The following is a 16,677-nucleotide window of genomic DNA, read 5'->3' on the forward strand; positions in this document are numbered from 1 at the left end:
AAGAAATATATTGAATTAGTGGAAATTTATATTAGTAACAATTGTGGTAGCATATGGTGGATGATATATTATGGTGATAATAATAGAAATTATGATTGCATTAGAAATATCTTATATTTTTATACAATTACAGTGTAATTTCAATCTTAGATTAGAAATATTCTTTTTGATAAGGAATGCTTTGCTTATATGATTGGATTGTAGACTTATGTGAAAAATGTAAAATACATAAGTTTTGACAATGAAAGCTTTAATTAAAATTAACAACGAATGTATGGTTGTGGTGCATATAATAATTCATTTATTTTAAGAATTGTTTCAAATCAAATTAATTGCATTAATGATTCATAATGATTTGATTAAATTATAAAAAATAATAAATCAGATATTTTGTTTTTAATATAAAAAATAAAAAATAATTTTAATCTTATATATATGCATATAAAAATAATAAGTAAACATACATAGTACTCATTTTAGTAAATAAAAAATAACATGTAAATAACATTGTGTTATAATTGAATTAAAGTTAACTTATGCACATGCTTTTTTTAATCTTTGCTTTGTAACACAAATGTCAATTTTTTCCTTAATGATTGCAATTTGAAGAAAATGTACTTCACTAGATAGTTATCAATTCATTGAAATGTAGGTAAAATATACACAATACAAATACCAAAATCAAAAAATCACTCCTACTTGGTGGAAACAATTCCTTCCAAACAATTTCTCTCATTTCTTCTCATAACACAACTTATGAAAATTTGAATTCTTTTCAATAAATGCATTCCAACTCTTTGTGTGTTGATGCATCTAGCCATCAAACTAGATAATTGATCATGCAAAAAGTCCACAAAAAACAAGTGTAGATACCCAATAACACACCCACATGAAGTTGCCATGCCATGCCGAGGGATGGGCAGAAGAATATGCCTCAGAAACCAACTAACTAATTAACTGTCTTCTTCCCACTGGGACTTCAAGGATTAAGAGGCTTTGAATTGAAGGAGCTGAAGCAGGTGGGGGCGAAGATGGAAAATATAGCGGATATAACGAGGTGGGGCCCTCACCAATTTAGAACTAACAAGAAAAGAAGCCAAGTTGAAAGTGTTGCAAGAACTGGGACTACAACAGCTTCTGGAAATTTTGGGCAGCGGTGATTTTTCCGCCATGCATGTACATGGAACTGAGAGCTAGGACGGCCCTTTCAGCGTCGACACATCTAGACGAGACCTTGTCGCTGGTACCACACAACTCTTGATTCTCAATAAGGCGGTAGCCATGTTGGTCCCTTGGAGGAGGTAACGGCTTTTCATCGTATTCCGATGTACAAACAGGTTTGCTTGTAGTCCCGAAAACTTCCTCTTCGTACAGCTCACCACTCCAGGGTAAGTCCCTTCTCGTCGAAAGCAGTACCGTAGAGAGCCACTTGTGTAAGAAACTAGTCCGCTGGAAAGCACAACAGAACCACAATTAGTTAGCACTTGCTAGAACACAAGTAGTATAGCATACTTTGTAATGGGTTGGGACTTGTTCACATGGTGAAGCTAGGAAATAGGATGTACAGCTTACTTTGGGAAGCATGTCCTTCAGAATGTCGTAGTCCTGTGGTTGCCCTAGCGCTAGCACATGAATCGTAGAACGATTGAGCTGCAATCGAAAAACGAATCGGACGCAGACCAACAGTTCAGAAACTGATTGAAAGATCCAGTATAGGTCTGTTCCACTTCGTATGGAGAAACTCTCATCACCAAGCATTTAAGTGTCCTTAAGGATGCAATCAGTTGTTTTCTTTCAAGTAAATATATCTTAATATTCTTTACCGTCAAAACGAAGTGAATGCTGGTCGATCAACAAAAACGGCAGTGAATCTCGAGGTGTGCAAATACCTGATCTGCAAGAGCTGCTTGATACTTCATTGATGTTGGTCCAGTGCCAGCATCGTTTTCTAAAGAGTCCAGTGACTGTATAAGGGTTTGCACCACATCTCCGTAGGTCACTCCGTAATCTGCATAAACAATATGAATGGTTGAATATGCCATGTGATTGCCTGCTGGAATTGATGAGGAGATTTCCACTAATTCAAAGTACATGCAAGAAAGTACTTTGAATGAGTGCGATCTTCTCCATGAATTCGATTGAGGAAATCTAACCTCAGTCTAGTGCATCAATGACGCAAGTAGAGGTATCCGATACCTTCTCGTGAATTTGGAACAGCTAAGGCAGAGGCAGCATGCATGCGAATCTTGAAGTTGGATGAACCCCGCAACAGTAACAGGAGTATACTGAAGACGGACAATGCCCTGCTCAAACACAACATGATTAGCATGTAATCACATCAAACAAGAGCATCTTAAAAATAAGCAACACACCGCAGAAGAGGTAAAAAGCAGAAGGATGAACTACACAGGAAACTAAAAATCGAAAACTTTGAGAAGAAGAAAAAGAGTAGGAAGAAGAAACTCACTCCCAATTCCCAACTTCACCAATCTAAACTTCCTATAGAATGGTAGAGTGAGAAGCTTACCACGGTGCAGATGATAGTTGAATACTTCGGTTCAAAAACAGGTTCCCGAGAGCATGGCAAACATTCCATTGCACCTGCAGAAAAATCAGAGTCTCCATCAATCTCAGATACGCTGCCCAATCATGACAACTAATCAGTACAGTCGATTTACAGAATATGTAGGATTCTGTAAAATCACATGAGGAAGAACACATTGAACAAAACACGGACCTTAACATTCCCTGTTGTTACGCATGACACAAATGTTTGCACCATTGTACCCAACCATTGTGAGGCAGGGGTTTGATTTGTACGAGAATAGACAACATTTTTGTGCCCCATCTCTATGTCACTAAAGTCAACAAATCTTGCAAGGTTGCCGAGAGCTCTCACGACGTTGGCACGCACCTGTTTTGATCAGAGCGTTAAATGAATGTCTAAATTGATGCAGGCGATTTATGTTCCTCGCCTAATTCTCACTTGAATCCTTCACAACATATCAAAATTCTAGAATAAAGAAGCTATGAAAATCGAAACTCAAATAGATTAGTGATCATACTCTGACCTTATCGCCATCATTTGCAGCCTTGAAGGTGCACTCGGCCAAGGACCCAAGTGGCACATCTTCCAACGGGTAGTCTGCACACAACAAGATCGCTAGGGCTTTAGAATTGTCGGGTTGCAGCATTACGATTGCATATAAGAGGCCAATTCCGTAGAGAGAGAACAAGTGAACCAAGAACCCTCTCAATATCTTGGGGTAGAATTTGGACGCGACAATGAGGACTTACTAGCTTCCTTAGCATCATCTGTCTCCGCAATGCTGCAGAGAGCATCACAGAGATTTGCTACAGCCCATGAAGCAGTGATCCGAACCTGCACAGAAGCAATTCGTTGCTTAAATCCGTCCTTCAGATAAAATGTGGCGCAGCTAGGCGTAACCACATAAAGATCAAACCGTAGCATAAACCACTTTACTATATCCAAAGATATTTTGTAGAAAGGAAATGCTAGAAGACGTCACGAACAAATACACATACCGCAGCAGAGATGTCTTCCATTCTCGACAGAAGAAGATTAATTATCGGAATAACCTTCTCCTTGCTGCCCAGATACCACGAACTCCATTTTAACACATGAAAGATACAGCATCTTAAACGCTCCAAACGAGAAAAACTAGAAGAGGCTAAACGCACTATTTTCTCAATATTCATTGCAAAAAGCACGAAAACAAACTACGAAGACTGGAAAGTTTGAGCATTCATACCCCTTTGATACTTGAGGAAATCCCACAGTGACACCAACAGCCCGACAAGCTGCTGAACGCACTGCCGGTGTATCATCTTCACGAGAGGCACGCATCTATATCACCATAATCAACAATCTGAACCGGTCAGATCATGTAAAAAAAAAATCTCAATTTTTAAAATTTCACATCTGAATTTGAATACTGATCAACAGCACAGCTATCAAAGCAGTCTTACGATAGCCTACAGAGCTGGAAAAGAACGTACCACAGAAGAAATAATGAACTCCTGCTTCTGGACCGGTAAGGCAGAAAATACAGCTGGTGTCAACCCAGCAAAACATGTTAACGCTGCTCCTCGAACCTACACCATGTAACATCACAAAAACAACAAAATTACAAGTTGCCAAAAAGAGGAGCAAGTGACGAAATCGTTGCAGTCTGAAAATTGCTATCTAAAGCAACCAATCTGCCCAATTACCATAGGTGCACTGTGAATCAATGCCGCAGGCAAGAGACGGTCAAGAGCTTGAAGCCATTGTGGACATCCATCATCTGCTCGAACAGATTCCATGCTACTAGAGGGGGCAAAAAGAGATTTTGGTCCCAAATGCATTGGTGCAGCCTTCAATAAGCTGTCATCATTCGACTCATCTGGCACTTCAAAGCCTGATAGTGCTCGAAGAGTTTCATCCAAAAGCTAGGCAAACAAAACGACAAACGTCAGTGCTAGCAGAAAGTTTCCTGAACATAGAAAACAGTTGAATTATTCCATATTTAAAAAATGAATACATTTTGGCACTGCTGAGCATTCTCACAACCATCGTTACCGAATTCTTTAACACAAGAGGACTAAAAGTAAGCACCCATATTTATCACACCTTGATGGCACTCTGCACCAGTTTGTCATCACATATTCGTGAAGGTTGAGCATACCCAGCAGACAGAGAACCTCTTGCTGGACTCGATGGGCTCGTGCGTGCTTTCTCCCACCCCATGTCAACCACCTCAGCCACGGTCTTAAATACTTGGTCCCAGTAGCTGGGCACTATCATTGGATAGTTATGAACTGCAGCCTTGATAGCCTGTAAAAGAATTACAACAAGCTAAGTAAACATGATCTGGCATATAATATCCTATCAAATCTCAAAAGTAATATCAATATCAACAACAACCCCATAAACATGAATAGAACAGACAGAATCTAAATTTCAACTAACCTGGAATGCCTCAACTCGCACAGCAGAAGATGCGGGTGATCGAGAGTACGATATCAAATCCATTAAGACGGTGTGCGGTAACGAAGCGCCACTAATCTCTGTAGTAATACACAGTGAACATTAAATAGGATAAGCGAAGTAAGAGCAAAAATTACTTTACAATCTGACAGCTCACATACCTGCCATAGAGAATTCACCACAATTCTGGTTCCTTTAATACGTCTAAGGTATGGCAAAAACATTACGTCAAGATCGTACAGGGATCAAAAAGCCAAATTACACATGAAACACTTGCAGCTGAAGTTACGAGCAACGGAGTTCACATTAACCTACCGGAGGGATTCTTCACGGTGAGGATGGAGGCCATGCCAGTGGATGCAGGAGTAGTGCTCAAAGCTGCGCCCAGACAATTAACTGCTGCAGTCTGTATCATGTTAAGTACATACACATATGTTAAAAGAAGAGATTCTCAATGCGAAAAAGAATTCGAGAACTATTGCACTGCAGGTACCAAAGGGGATAAATTGCATTGCCATATTCCAAAAGCGAATTCGCAGCATTACACGATATCAAGAACGACACAAATACCACTGTGTTGCTCTGATCTGTAGACGAGTTTAACAACTCTTGGGTTTTCTTGGCTACAGAGAGGACGACATTCGGTAGCAGTAGCGAGGGCAGGCGATTGTACCTGCTCAGAAACAACATTTGTGAGAGCGTTTAATACGGGCATCTAGTTCACTAATGAATGAATTAGAAAAGTGCAGTGCATGAATAAGTTAGAAGTTAATTAAAGATGGCAAAAGATACTGAATAGGTGGAGCATGATAGGGACGAATTGGTGATTTCTGTCAAGGACACAACAGATTGATCAAAGAGGTTGAGAAGGCTTACGGTGCCGCAGTCACAAGAAGAGAGAGGGCCTTAAGGGCAGCAACGAGCGTGCCACTGTGCTTTTCGTTGGACACGACATGCACAAGACCTGCAGATTGCCCATGACTAAAATGTTGAGTATAAAAGCTAATTCAAAGAACCAATGGAGGTATTCAATGAGGCCTTATAAGGATCTTCTTTTTCTTCATGCCAGATCGGCGATACCAGCATCCAACTGCACTATTAAGGATAGCATATATCCAGACCCACACACGCAGTGTTGTTTCTTCCATCTTTGCAAAGCCAATCCGTCTTAGAAGCAAATAACACGGGAGGATGAAAGCATATTTTCCATGTTAAAAATCGTTTGCTACATAGTTTATAACAATGACCATGTCCGTGAACTTAGAATACTTTTTTAACGGAATAGAAAAATACGATGAATGAAAACGGACACATGAAGCCATGAGGACGTACCAGTATGGAGTTGGATAACAATCTGTCCCAAAGTGCTCGATAGCGTTGTAAATGGGATCTTTTGCGCAAGCTCCCGGTACTCCGCAACATGCAGAAATGCACGTACTGGACCTTCTAACATAACTGATATCGTGGTAGCCGCTGCAACGCGAGCCTGGTCATTCAGAACCGTCCACCGACGTTAATACATCCGTAAAGGAAGGAAATACAGTAGATGTCGACTGCATAAGCTCATACCAATATTACTCTTATCGAACTTTGACCTAGGCTTGAAGAGCCGCCTACCTTGTAAGACCACAAAGCACAAAATCATACCTTCACAATGGGATCAAAGAGAAGGGTTGTAAGCAGCGTAGCTTGATAAGGCCTGTGTCAATTTCAAGACTTAGACAAATTATTGAAAAGAAATAGATAATTGTCATCAATCGTTTAAAGCCATAACGAGGTAAACCCACAACCCAGTACAGAAGCTGACCACAAAATGTATTTTTCAGGGCACAATAGGCCTCAAACAGAGCACATCAGCACTTACTAAAAATCAGAAAGATATGTGGTAGAGAATGAATTTAAGATAAAAGGAGTGTGTTACCGGGGTTGCAAAACATCATGCGTTGGAAGAAGTAAAGCCCAATGTGCATGCAGAGACTTTGGATCTGCCCTAGCCAGCACCTAAAAACAATGATACATGCCATTGTTATGTGAAATCAATTCATTGTCGAGACCCTTGTAGAAAAATACGAAAAAACATGAAACTTTGAAAGCTTGGGCCACTAAAGGTACCAAAAGTTCCTAAGCCTCAAAACATGAAACAAGAGGGTAAGCCGCCATTTTCCACGTGACGATGAACAAATGCTTGTGGCAAAAAACGCTTGAATGCACATTCGGAATGACCAATAAAGCAAGGACCTAGAAGAGCAGGCATACCAGAAACAATTAGACTACATAAAAATTCCAAACTTGTGCAAGATTAGATTATCATATAGAGGAAAAACACAACACCTGAACAATTAAGATGGCAGTAGTCCGGCACTTGGAGCTCTTGTAGCGGTCATTGTTCGAAACAGAACCATCACTGTCACTCTGGTCAGAATCGAATGAGAAACCCCTTGAACCAGCTTCATCTACCATGCTCGTGCTCTCACTGTTAGTGCGAGCAGGAGGTTGGACAGGACTACGCAGCTGTGGAGGGCGGTAGGCGCTCGCCTCTTTCCATGAACGTGATTCTGAAGTCTGAATTTGGCTACTGCTCAAGCCGTAAAGAAAAAACATGCGTAGAAACCCCACGTAGGATGCTACCTGTCCAAGAAAAAATTGTTAAACTTAGATTGAATTTAAATTACTGTGGTGCAAGTTCTACTAAGTCTCAAAGTGAACCTTGAAGACTTAGCCCATAATCTAATAAACAGCAACATGAAAAGAAAATGGTAGAGGAAATGGATGCCATACATGCTCTTCTAGTGACCCCTTCCGCTCAGACAGCACAAGATGCACACATCGAAGCAAAGCTCCAAAATATCTGCTCATGAACACAAGCTGTTGTCAGAACACAGCCACCGCAGTAGTGAAATTCATGGTTAATTCGTCCAGACAGGCCTAGACAACCCCCTAAAGCAAAATACTTACAGACAGAAATTCACTCCTTTTTGACTAAACTGTTTCACATGTCAAACTTTGGAATAACCATGCGCTTCAGAAGAACATAACTGCCCCTATAGTATTCTAGATATACTATTCACAAAACAAGTTTATAAAATGGACAGATCTTCACTTTATCATTTATTCCTAGCTAGACACTTCTGGAAATAGAAATATCAACCTGGAAGAATCATAACCCTCCGTTAATGGGCCTTTAGAAGCAAAACGTTCAGTGACTATCCGCAGTTCCTGCTTTGCAATAACAACAGTAAAATGTCGATATCCAATGTGTATAAATGACTACTATAATCTTGTGTGAGTGCTATTTTCTACGACGGTATCAAATTCAGCTCAATATCACGATAAGTATTTTCTCCCTGATGTCGAAAGATCCATACCTGACTATCAAACTACAATCCGGTAGAGAAATCGTGTGTGAATATAATCTAATCTTATAAAAGTATGATTGAACATATCAAACCTTGACTAAATACAAGATACCCTGTCTAATGACATGACGTACCTGTACAGTCAATTTCCAAGTCTCGTTGGATATCACTGGTTCTGCTCGTGTATAGACATTGCCTATTGCTACGAACGCAAGCCTCTGAACTTCCATATCGTCATCAACATTCCTAGACCAACCTGAGGCGATTGCTCTTGAGCCTGAACCATTATGCTGGCCGCGTAACGATGTCGCTGGATGAGTTACTAACCCCAGAAGAAATAAAACAAGAGACGAGACCTCATCCACAGGCAGCTGGTCTGCGTTGTCATGCAATACTTGCCTGTGCACAAGACCGAACGACATGAGCAATGACGCTACTTACTATCCGGTGCTTCTTCTACTTCGACATTTTACGGAGCAACTAAAAGATCAAGGTATCCTGAAAGACACAATGCGAACTTAGTCCATATCACGCACCCAAGAGCTGTTAGGGCTTCAATCTTCGCCTTACTGGCGTCAACACCACCATCTTCCTCCAAGATAATCACTGCGGTAGCTGTTGAAATAGTTCCTTGAAAAAACTTCACTAAAGCGAGCAGAGCGTGAGTACTAAATTCCAATTGGATTCGAAAGCTGATCTCATTCACCTGCATACGGTAGAATTTGTAAGGAACCCGTATTCGATCCAAAAAATACCAGGGTGCTTCAGTCTAAGAAACCAAGACTAAGAGACACGGATGACGTAGACTTAAGATACTGATTCTAAAAGACAGCGACTGTGACAATTAGAGAACACATTGAAGAAATGTTGCCAGAGAGAGTGTTAATACGTCCAAATACCAAATTACATGTGTTGCGGCAAATGCGCGCCGACTCAGCACCATCCACAGGAAGCCATCTCCCAGACACTGCTTGCACCAACAAAGATACATCTGCTGCAACCTGAGGCGATCACAATGTAGCACAGAAACGATTCATTCCATCTACCTATCCAGCATTCAGCGCGACACGAAACAGCCGTCGCGAGAAGACGAAATAATTTCCGAAATCAATCATGACCTAATTCTATTAACCAGCTATTATATTCCATTTCCACTGCAAATTGTCAATCGTTTACATCCTTCAGCACTACTACTCTCACAGTGAATGCTAAGCTCTCGAATGATTGATATTTGTATACAGCACCCTAATGAACTTGCTGATCAGTCAATTGCTTCACCGAGTACTAGCAGAAGGTACAAAAAATTAACAGTAGAAGAGGGTCAGAGCAACTCGTTAGCACTTGAAATGCCACAAACACGGAGGAAACGCCCCGACATTGCCAAACCAGAAAATTACACTGAAAGAGAGGCTAATTTATAGAAGGAGCACCTCGCGAAGTGGAATTCGAGTAGCAGACTGCAGTAGAGTGGGAGCATGAGAGAGCAGATGCGGCACCAAAGTAGAAGGCTCCACGGCAGCCCGCAAAGAATCGAACACCCATCGCCACGCGCAACTAGTGCGCTGCTGCGGCTGCTCCGCCATGGAAACAGCTGTTTTCGCCTCTCAGGTATCACCGTACTCTACAATCATCTCACCCTCCATCAACATTTCTTCATCTTGAGATGTCTCACAATCCCCTAATTGCCTTCCTTCAGCAATCATCCATAACCCAACTGCAAATGCAGCCTACACATAATCAATCAACACCTCTCATCTCTGGGCTGTCATTGAAACAAATAACTCTGAACGCACAACCCAGGAGCATCAATCCGCAAGCTATGCACAAACTCTCCACACTTGAATGGCACAGAGGCCAGGCACTGATCCTAGACAGTAACCCTAAGTCAATTCATAAGTTGTCTTTCTCAATCCTTAAGATGTAGTAATCATGCGTGATCACCCAAGCACTCGCTTTCTTAGCTTGAAGAACTCTGGCAAAGCAGACATTGCGTCAGCAAACAGAATACGTCAATATGCCGTCAAGTCGCAGATCAGTCTGTGAATCTGTACTCCGAGAATCTGCCAAACCATCAAAGATGCCGAAAGAATAGGTTCTTAAAAAAGAGACACCTGTAGCGTTGCCATAGCTTCGCCCAGAAATCGTCCAAAACCACAGCCTCACGTTTCAATGCTTAAGGGTATACCTATTCAGGAATTTTCGGTGCCTGAACGCCATTAATTGGCTCACTCTATCCAATGCCCCTCAGCACCCTAGATTCAAATTGTTTTGAATACCCCAAAATACCCTAGCTGACGGGATGATGTCCATAGCACCAATCTGTTAATGCACATCTTGAGCGCGACTTTAAGCCAATCGAGATGAAGCTGTAGGAAAACTCATTAAACAGTACAAAAACATCCAATGTTCATGAATTGAGACTTTTGTGAGGGCTGGAAAATTTCAATGCACTTTTAGTAGTAGTTTGACATTGCACGGTGGAATTTCATCCTTGCTGACGACGGCCTACACACACCGAAGTTCAGAAAATGAGTCTAATTTTAAGTAAGCTTAACCTCAATAACCTGGCATGCCATACGTACCAGTAGAGCTATCCACATTCTACAAATGCGGTTCGTTTGAGCTGGCATTTTGGCATTTCTGGTAATGTGCGCTAACTCTTCATTAATGTCGTTTGTTTTTGACATTTCTGACCTAGGTGCACGAAGGGATCCTGAATAATCATCAGATTGTGATGCAACGGAAAGCGTGCATACCTCAAATATAGGATTTCTAAGATGGAGGGGTTTGGCAGAATACGTTCTACCTGATGACTACGATGACGCAGAGTACAGTTCTTCCTTGTTCAACCCAGACTCCTTTGCCATCTGCAGCTTTTTGTGTTTCTCCTTCTCAGTCTTTTGCATTTGTATGTAGGGTTTCCCCTCCGGTGATTGCACATTCACTGATAGGGAGGGCTGTATGTGTTCGGCACTGCTCCCATAGCTTGGAAGCACGATTGAGATGGAAACAATCGTTTAGGGCAAGTTCAGATTTCTGGGTTGAATTGCAGGGACATGAGTCGCAGAGAGATTCCTTTGACTTTTCCGCATTTGGAGTACGTAATCGAGACTGCCAGAAGTTGAAGTTGCGGTGTCGGGCTATGGCGGATCCGAGCGCAAAGGAAGCTGGTGGCCTCCCAGCGCAAGAGTTTACATTTACGAATAAAAATGGACAGAGGTTGAAGGGGTTGCTTGTGGACGGCGGTGCTGGATCGAAGGAGGTCTGCATTCTATGTCACGGCTTCCGATCATCGAAGCAGAGCGGCACCTTGAGTGCTATTTCTGCTGGGTTGGCGGAGGCTGGAGTAAGCACATTCCGATTCGATTTCTCTGGGAACGGCGAGAGCGAGGGGAAATTTGCGTATGGAAATTATTGGCAAGAGGTGGAGGACCTGCGCGCGGCGTTCGAGTTTTGGACTTCTAAAGGGTCCAGGGTTGTTTGTGTGGCCGGTCACAGCAAGGGTGGCAACTGCGTGGTATTGTACGCATCGAAGTACCATGACGTGCCCTGTGTGATCAACATCAGCGGCCGATTTGCCCTAGAGAAAGGTCAGTGCCCTGTCCATTGGCAGTTGCCTCGTCTTTCCAACATGAGGATTTCTACCGTTGCAGGTGCTACATGTTCGGTCCGCGCCGCAATAGCACGTAGCTTTGAAAAGTGATCATCTAGTCTGCACCTTCGCAACGTTGTTGCGTGTCTTATGCTCTTTTTAATAGAACGTCGAACTCGCGATGCATGTTGATGATACATTCCACTTTAAATGACATCAGACCACTCCACATTGTCAAATGGATGTAGCTGGCAGAGAGATGAAACACATGTATTGGAGTGCCATTTCAAGCTATTGTGCAACCATCCTTACTTTTTCTAGTTTTCTCTGGCCTCGATTTAATATGCTGTGGTCAATTACCCGCCTCTCTTTTAGTACTCCGCAACTCTTTCACTTGGCGCAGCGTTGGGGAATCCTGCACGTTTGTAATTTTTTGGCGATTGGCTCCTTGGATTGAGTACAGGGATCCTGGAGCGATTCGGGGGGCAAGAAGGGCTAAAGAAGTTGGAAGATGAAGGAGTTCTGGACATCAAAGATGCAGCTGGAAATGTTGAGTACCAGGTGACGAAAGCAGATTTGCGAGACAGATTGACTACGAACATGCACGCAGCATGTTTAGCCATTCCTGAGTCTACCAGAGTACTCACCATCCATGGAACTAATGATGAGATTATCCCCGCAGACGACGCATATCAATTTGCACAACGCATCTCGACTCACAAGCTCGTGCTTGTGAAGGACGCCGATCACAGCTACCGCGGCCATCAAAGTCAGCTGGTAAAGCACGTTCTGGAGTTTCTAAAGGAGACCAGTGCTCTACAGGAATCCAGCGCATTGCAGACTTGACTCTAGCACCTTGATCAGAGTGTGGAGTTTCAGTTAGGTTATCTTAATATTCGTGATGCACGTTTATCATTTCAATATGTTTTCGAACCGTGGCTAAACTGGAAGGCGCGGCTATCTTTCTCGCGTCTTTGCGAAGGACACCTTTCAGTATGTTTGAAAACAAAGTCTTATGGCCGTTCCACCTTGCGTGCATTTGCTATCCATATCTGGCAGTAAACTACTTGGCTTGTACAATTGAGCAACTTAGGACATGAGAAAGATAAACAGCGTAGGCAGCGACGAATTCCGCAGATTAAAGATGTGTTTTCCGAAGAGGCGAATCGTAATGACAAAAGCTCCACATTCTTTCACTGCATTTTGAGAATTTCTTTCGTTCTAGGGCTTTGTCTTGTTAGGAGAAGCCCTTTCGTTGCTCGTAGTGACATTCTTGATGTTGGCATGCACCTCTTTTGAAAGGAAGGAGTACCTAAACTGAATTTTTGAGTATTTCCTTATTCTGAATTTTTCTGTTTACGAGAAAACATTCTAGCCGTTCTACTGGGTATCTGCGGGAGGAGGCCAGAACTCAAGTTGCTTGTGCCGTGCAACTCTGTATTTGACTTGCAAAGGGTCGCATCGCACGAATATCAACGATAAAAATGAGCAAAAACCGATGCAAACCCACCCTCTATACACGAACCGGTGTTATCCTGCAACTTGACTGGTCACAAACAGTTTGTCGAGGCCGTGTCGGGGATCGAAGCACACTCTGTACCCGAAAACAATGAGTTTGAATCAGGGAGACTGTAGGACACCCAATTCGCCGCACTGTGCATCGGAGACGAAACAAGGTCACACGAAAAGTCTGCATGAAGGGAAACCCAAGATTCAGAAAACCTTTGCCGAACAGGTAAAGTGCACACACACTCGATGACTGCTACCGGGTCATGGGGTGAAGGAATTATTGCCTAACGCTTCCTGGATATCAAAATTCATTTCAACCGAAAGAGCGCGCCCGGCAACAGTGAATTGTTTGTTTGGCTTGTGCAGTTGTCAAACTTGGAAAACTACTGTGAGGCTCATAGCCTTCAGTCTCCACAACACATGAACTGCGGCATGGAAACTTAGTGAAAAACCGAAACCCATTGAAGGTTGAATTTGAAGCAAAGGTATGTGCCCACACCAACTTTAAGCTCCAATTTGTCTCATGTTCGCATGCTGGAAGCTATAATCCAAGGCTGCAGACTTTCGTTTCCTTGATGCCTGGAATCATTTAAGCTGACTAGTCTGCATGGTGTTGTATCTCTGGGGACAGTTTCCACTCTTCTTCTGGCCTTTTTAGCCCTCGTTTATTTCCACTAGATTTGCAACGAATGTGTAAGCTGAGGTTTCAACCAGAGCTCTTGATAAGATGTAAGATCTCAGGAAAACCAAAGGTCTATCTGACCCAGTTTTGAAAAAAACAAGAATAGTAATAAAAATAACATTTTTTTTATTTTTCTCTTCATTAATGTAGATATTTCAATTTTTTGAGTTTTTTGGAGTTTGAAACCAGCTTATGAGAAGCTTAACTCCAAGTGATGGGTAAAACCTTCTCAGTGTTAGAGCCATCACCAGTATGTCATAAACCTGGAACTTATTTCCATTGTGTGGATGTTCTCACCAAGCAAGGCCAATGATCCACCACCATACACCTGTCTGAAAGCCTAAATTCAATTGTACAAGAAGTCCATGGTTGGTGTGTCTTTGCTCATTCTGTAATGTTGCTTTGGCATATCAACATGCTTCATGGGAAGTCTTTCAGTGTGATGGATTTTTTCTATGGAGAAAAAATATAAAAAAATTATTGTCTGGTTTTTGAAAGGGGTCCTTGAGGCAGGTATTTAACCTCAGTCCAAAGCACTAAAGTGTGGTCTAAAATGCCTATCTAAGCACCTTTGGCAAGGTCTTTCAGCTCTCTTTCTTTGCTGAAAGCAACATTTTCATTTGACTGATTTTTTTTTGTTGATTGCAGTCGGAAAGCTGAAGCACTATTGAGGAATGACACAGTGCTAGAATGGGTACTCCAAATTCAAGCCATGCCTCATTAAGTTGCATCCTAACCCAGTTTAGGCAATGCCAAATATTAATAGCTGAATAGCTCTTCTTTACTTTTGTTTGTTTGTTTTTGTTTGTTTTTTTGTTTTTTAAATCATATTAATTAAAATTTTATTTTATTTATGAACAAATCCTGTGTTGACAAGCATGTGTGCATGCCTCATTGGTTTTTAGATGTGAATAACATATTCTTGGGACATGAGCCTGGAAAACATGTTAAAGATTGCAAACCTGGTCCATTAAGAAGGCCAAAGTGTCAAAAAAGTGCACTAAAAAGCATTGATTAGGATTGACAATTCCTGTAAAAGTTATATTTGGCTATTTTTTTTCTAGTCAAATGAAACATTGTAATTTAGCACCATAAATTAGATGGCATCTTTAGGATACTTGAACAATTTGACTGGTTCAGTATGGATCATCTTGCACCACAAACCTATTGTGAACAAAGTTGGAAGAAAGATTTTACATTTTAGAGATATTCAAAGGTTCCAATGAGAAAAACCAACAATGGCCAAACTTGCTTTTGAAGTTGGAAATTTTACATTGTGCTCCTCACATTTTTCAACAACATTAACAAAGGGAAAAAATAATGAAAAATAAAAAATAAAAAGAAGAAAGAAAAAATCCCTATCTGAGAGTTTCAAACTATGATACATAAGCAAATAGAATGGAAATGATATCAGAAGAAGGAAAATTAAGTTAATTTAGAACTTTTAAATGAAAAATTCTTAAGATGTAACATTCACTTATATTTGAGTTATTGTGGACTTTGCCAATGTACTAAAATCATATAAAGATATGTGCATGTCTATGAACCTACATGAGATAGTAATATATAATTAGAGAAGTTAACTAAGGTGTTCAACAGTTAAGTAATAATAAATTTTCTAAAATAATTGATATATTTATATAATAATGATAATAATAGTAATAAAATAATAGTATTTTTATTCTTATTCTTATATCATACCATGATACCTCCACTTCCAATACAATGGTATGAAAACATTCCTTCTAAAATAATTTTTTAAACAAGATCATATCTCAAAAAAATTATGGTAAATACTACATTTTATTTTAAGATTTTTTACATGCATTGTAACAAAATTACATGTTATATAAGATTTCAAATCTATGACTACATCTTTCAAATTTAAAGCAATAGATTACATGTACAATAATTAATTATAAATATTTAAATAATAATTACATAATTTAATAAATTGAAATGATTTCCAATCATCTACTTTTCCAAAATAAAAACAATAATTATTTTTAAAAAATTAAAAATTATGTTCTTTAACAGCAATTTCCAATTTCTAAAATTTAATGTACAACTGATTATTCTTGTGGTTTTAAGAAAAATATAGATGCAATAACTAAGTTAAACAACAGTATATGCATTTAAAGACATATGAAAAAAATCACAATAAAAAATCTGTAATTCTAGTAAATCATACTAGAAGATCAATCAAATTAATGTTGCACGCTGGATTTGTTTATGACCTATAATTTTATCTATGCTATTAGAAAGCTATGGACTATGCACACTGAAACCAAAAGAGAAAGGAAAGAAAAGAAGATGAAAAATACCCACAATTTCCTTTCTAAGCCTTTGGTCTCCTCCTACTTCAAGTATGCAGTGTGGTGTTTGCTTGTGTGATTTTCATTAAAATGTTTTTTTTACTGTTTCATTTTTTATAATATTTATAAAATCACAATGATAAAATTAGTCATGTCTTCCTTAATGTGAGGATCAACTTTTGTTACCAAATGTGGGGTTCATGACATAGAGCAACATGGTAAGCTCAGCACCC

General features: G+C 40.4%; 2 protein-coding genes across 5 annotated transcripts; one reads left to right on the top strand and one right to left on the bottom strand.

Annotated features, from left to right (window-relative positions):
- Window positions 1–754: 754 nt before the first annotated feature.
- On the bottom strand, window positions 755–10,405 carry LOC112279909 (uncharacterized). The gene is made up of 27 exons (XM_024514659.3): window positions 9,777–10,405; window positions 9,246–9,347; window positions 8,883–9,052; window positions 8,481–8,745; window positions 8,139–8,206; window positions 7,769–7,838; window positions 7,322–7,618; window positions 6,912–6,991; window positions 6,638–6,689; window positions 6,323–6,476; window positions 5,867–5,954; window positions 5,561–5,663; window positions 5,306–5,396; window positions 4,973–5,070; window positions 4,634–4,837; window positions 4,234–4,452; window positions 4,021–4,116; window positions 3,774–3,868; window positions 3,547–3,610; window positions 3,298–3,382; window positions 3,072–3,145; window positions 2,738–2,914; window positions 2,528–2,601; window positions 2,197–2,303; window positions 1,890–2,008; window positions 1,573–1,650; window positions 755–1,449 (listed from the first exon to the last, which is right to left on the bottom strand). Exons 1-27 carry the CDS (start codon window positions 9,927–9,929, stop codon window positions 1,126–1,128), a joined length of 3,507 nt encoding a protein of 1,168 aa, XP_024370427.1. The 5' UTR covers window positions 9,930–10,405; the 3' UTR covers window positions 755–1,125.
- A 168-nt stretch (window positions 10,406–10,573) lies between these two features.
- LOC112279910 (uncharacterized) lies at window positions 10,574–13,139 on the top strand. 4 transcript variants are annotated; one of them, XM_090249351.1, is made up of 4 exons: window positions 10,574–10,890; window positions 11,045–11,174; window positions 11,399–11,936; window positions 12,402–13,139. In XM_090249351.1, exons 3-4 carry the CDS (start codon window positions 11,489–11,491, stop codon window positions 12,782–12,784), a joined length of 831 nt encoding a protein of 276 aa, XP_090105477.1. In that variant the 5' UTR covers window positions 10,574–10,890; window positions 11,045–11,174; window positions 11,399–11,488; the 3' UTR covers window positions 12,785–13,139. The 4 variants fall into 4 exon arrangements, with proteins under 4 accessions (XP_090105477.1, XP_090105478.1, XP_024370429.1 ...); XM_090249352.1 differs by lacking the exons at window positions 10,574–10,890; window positions 11,045–11,174 and adding an exon at window positions 10,933–10,989; XM_024514661.2 differs by lacking the exon at window positions 10,574–10,890 and having other exon boundaries at window positions 11,033–11,174.
- Window positions 13,140–16,677: the final 3,538 nt, after the last annotated feature.

This window comes from Physcomitrium patens, chromosome 3 (genome assembly GCF_059467195.1).
Source record: "Physcomitrium patens ecotype Gransden chromosome 3, ASM5946719v1, whole genome shotgun sequence".
Lineage (NCBI taxonomy): Eukaryota > Viridiplantae > Streptophyta > Bryopsida > Funariales > Funariaceae > Physcomitrium > Physcomitrium patens.

Excerpts from the sequence above, each read along its gene's own strand:
- LOC112279909 (XM_024514659.3), bottom strand. The coding sequence starts at position 9,929 with ATGGCGGAGCAGCCGCAGCAGCGCACTAGTTGCGCGTGGCGATGGGTG. Across the intron at positions 5,955-6,322 it reads TGTTATCCAACTCCATACTG|GTCTTGTGCATGTCGTGTCC; the intron begins GTACGTCCTCAT and ends GGCAATCTGCAG. Across the intron at positions 5,071-5,305 it reads CACCGTGAAGAATCCCTCCG|AGATTAGTGGCGCTTCGTTA; the intron begins GTAGGTTAATGT and ends GTATTACTACAG.
- LOC112279910 (XM_090249350.1), top strand. The coding sequence starts at position 11,156 with ATGACTACGATGACGCAGAGTACAGTTCTTCCTTGTTCAACCCAGACT. Across the intron at positions 11,937-12,401 it reads CCGATTTGCCCTAGAGAAAG|GGATCCTGGAGCGATTCGGG; the intron begins GTCAGTGCCCTG and ends GATTGAGTACAG.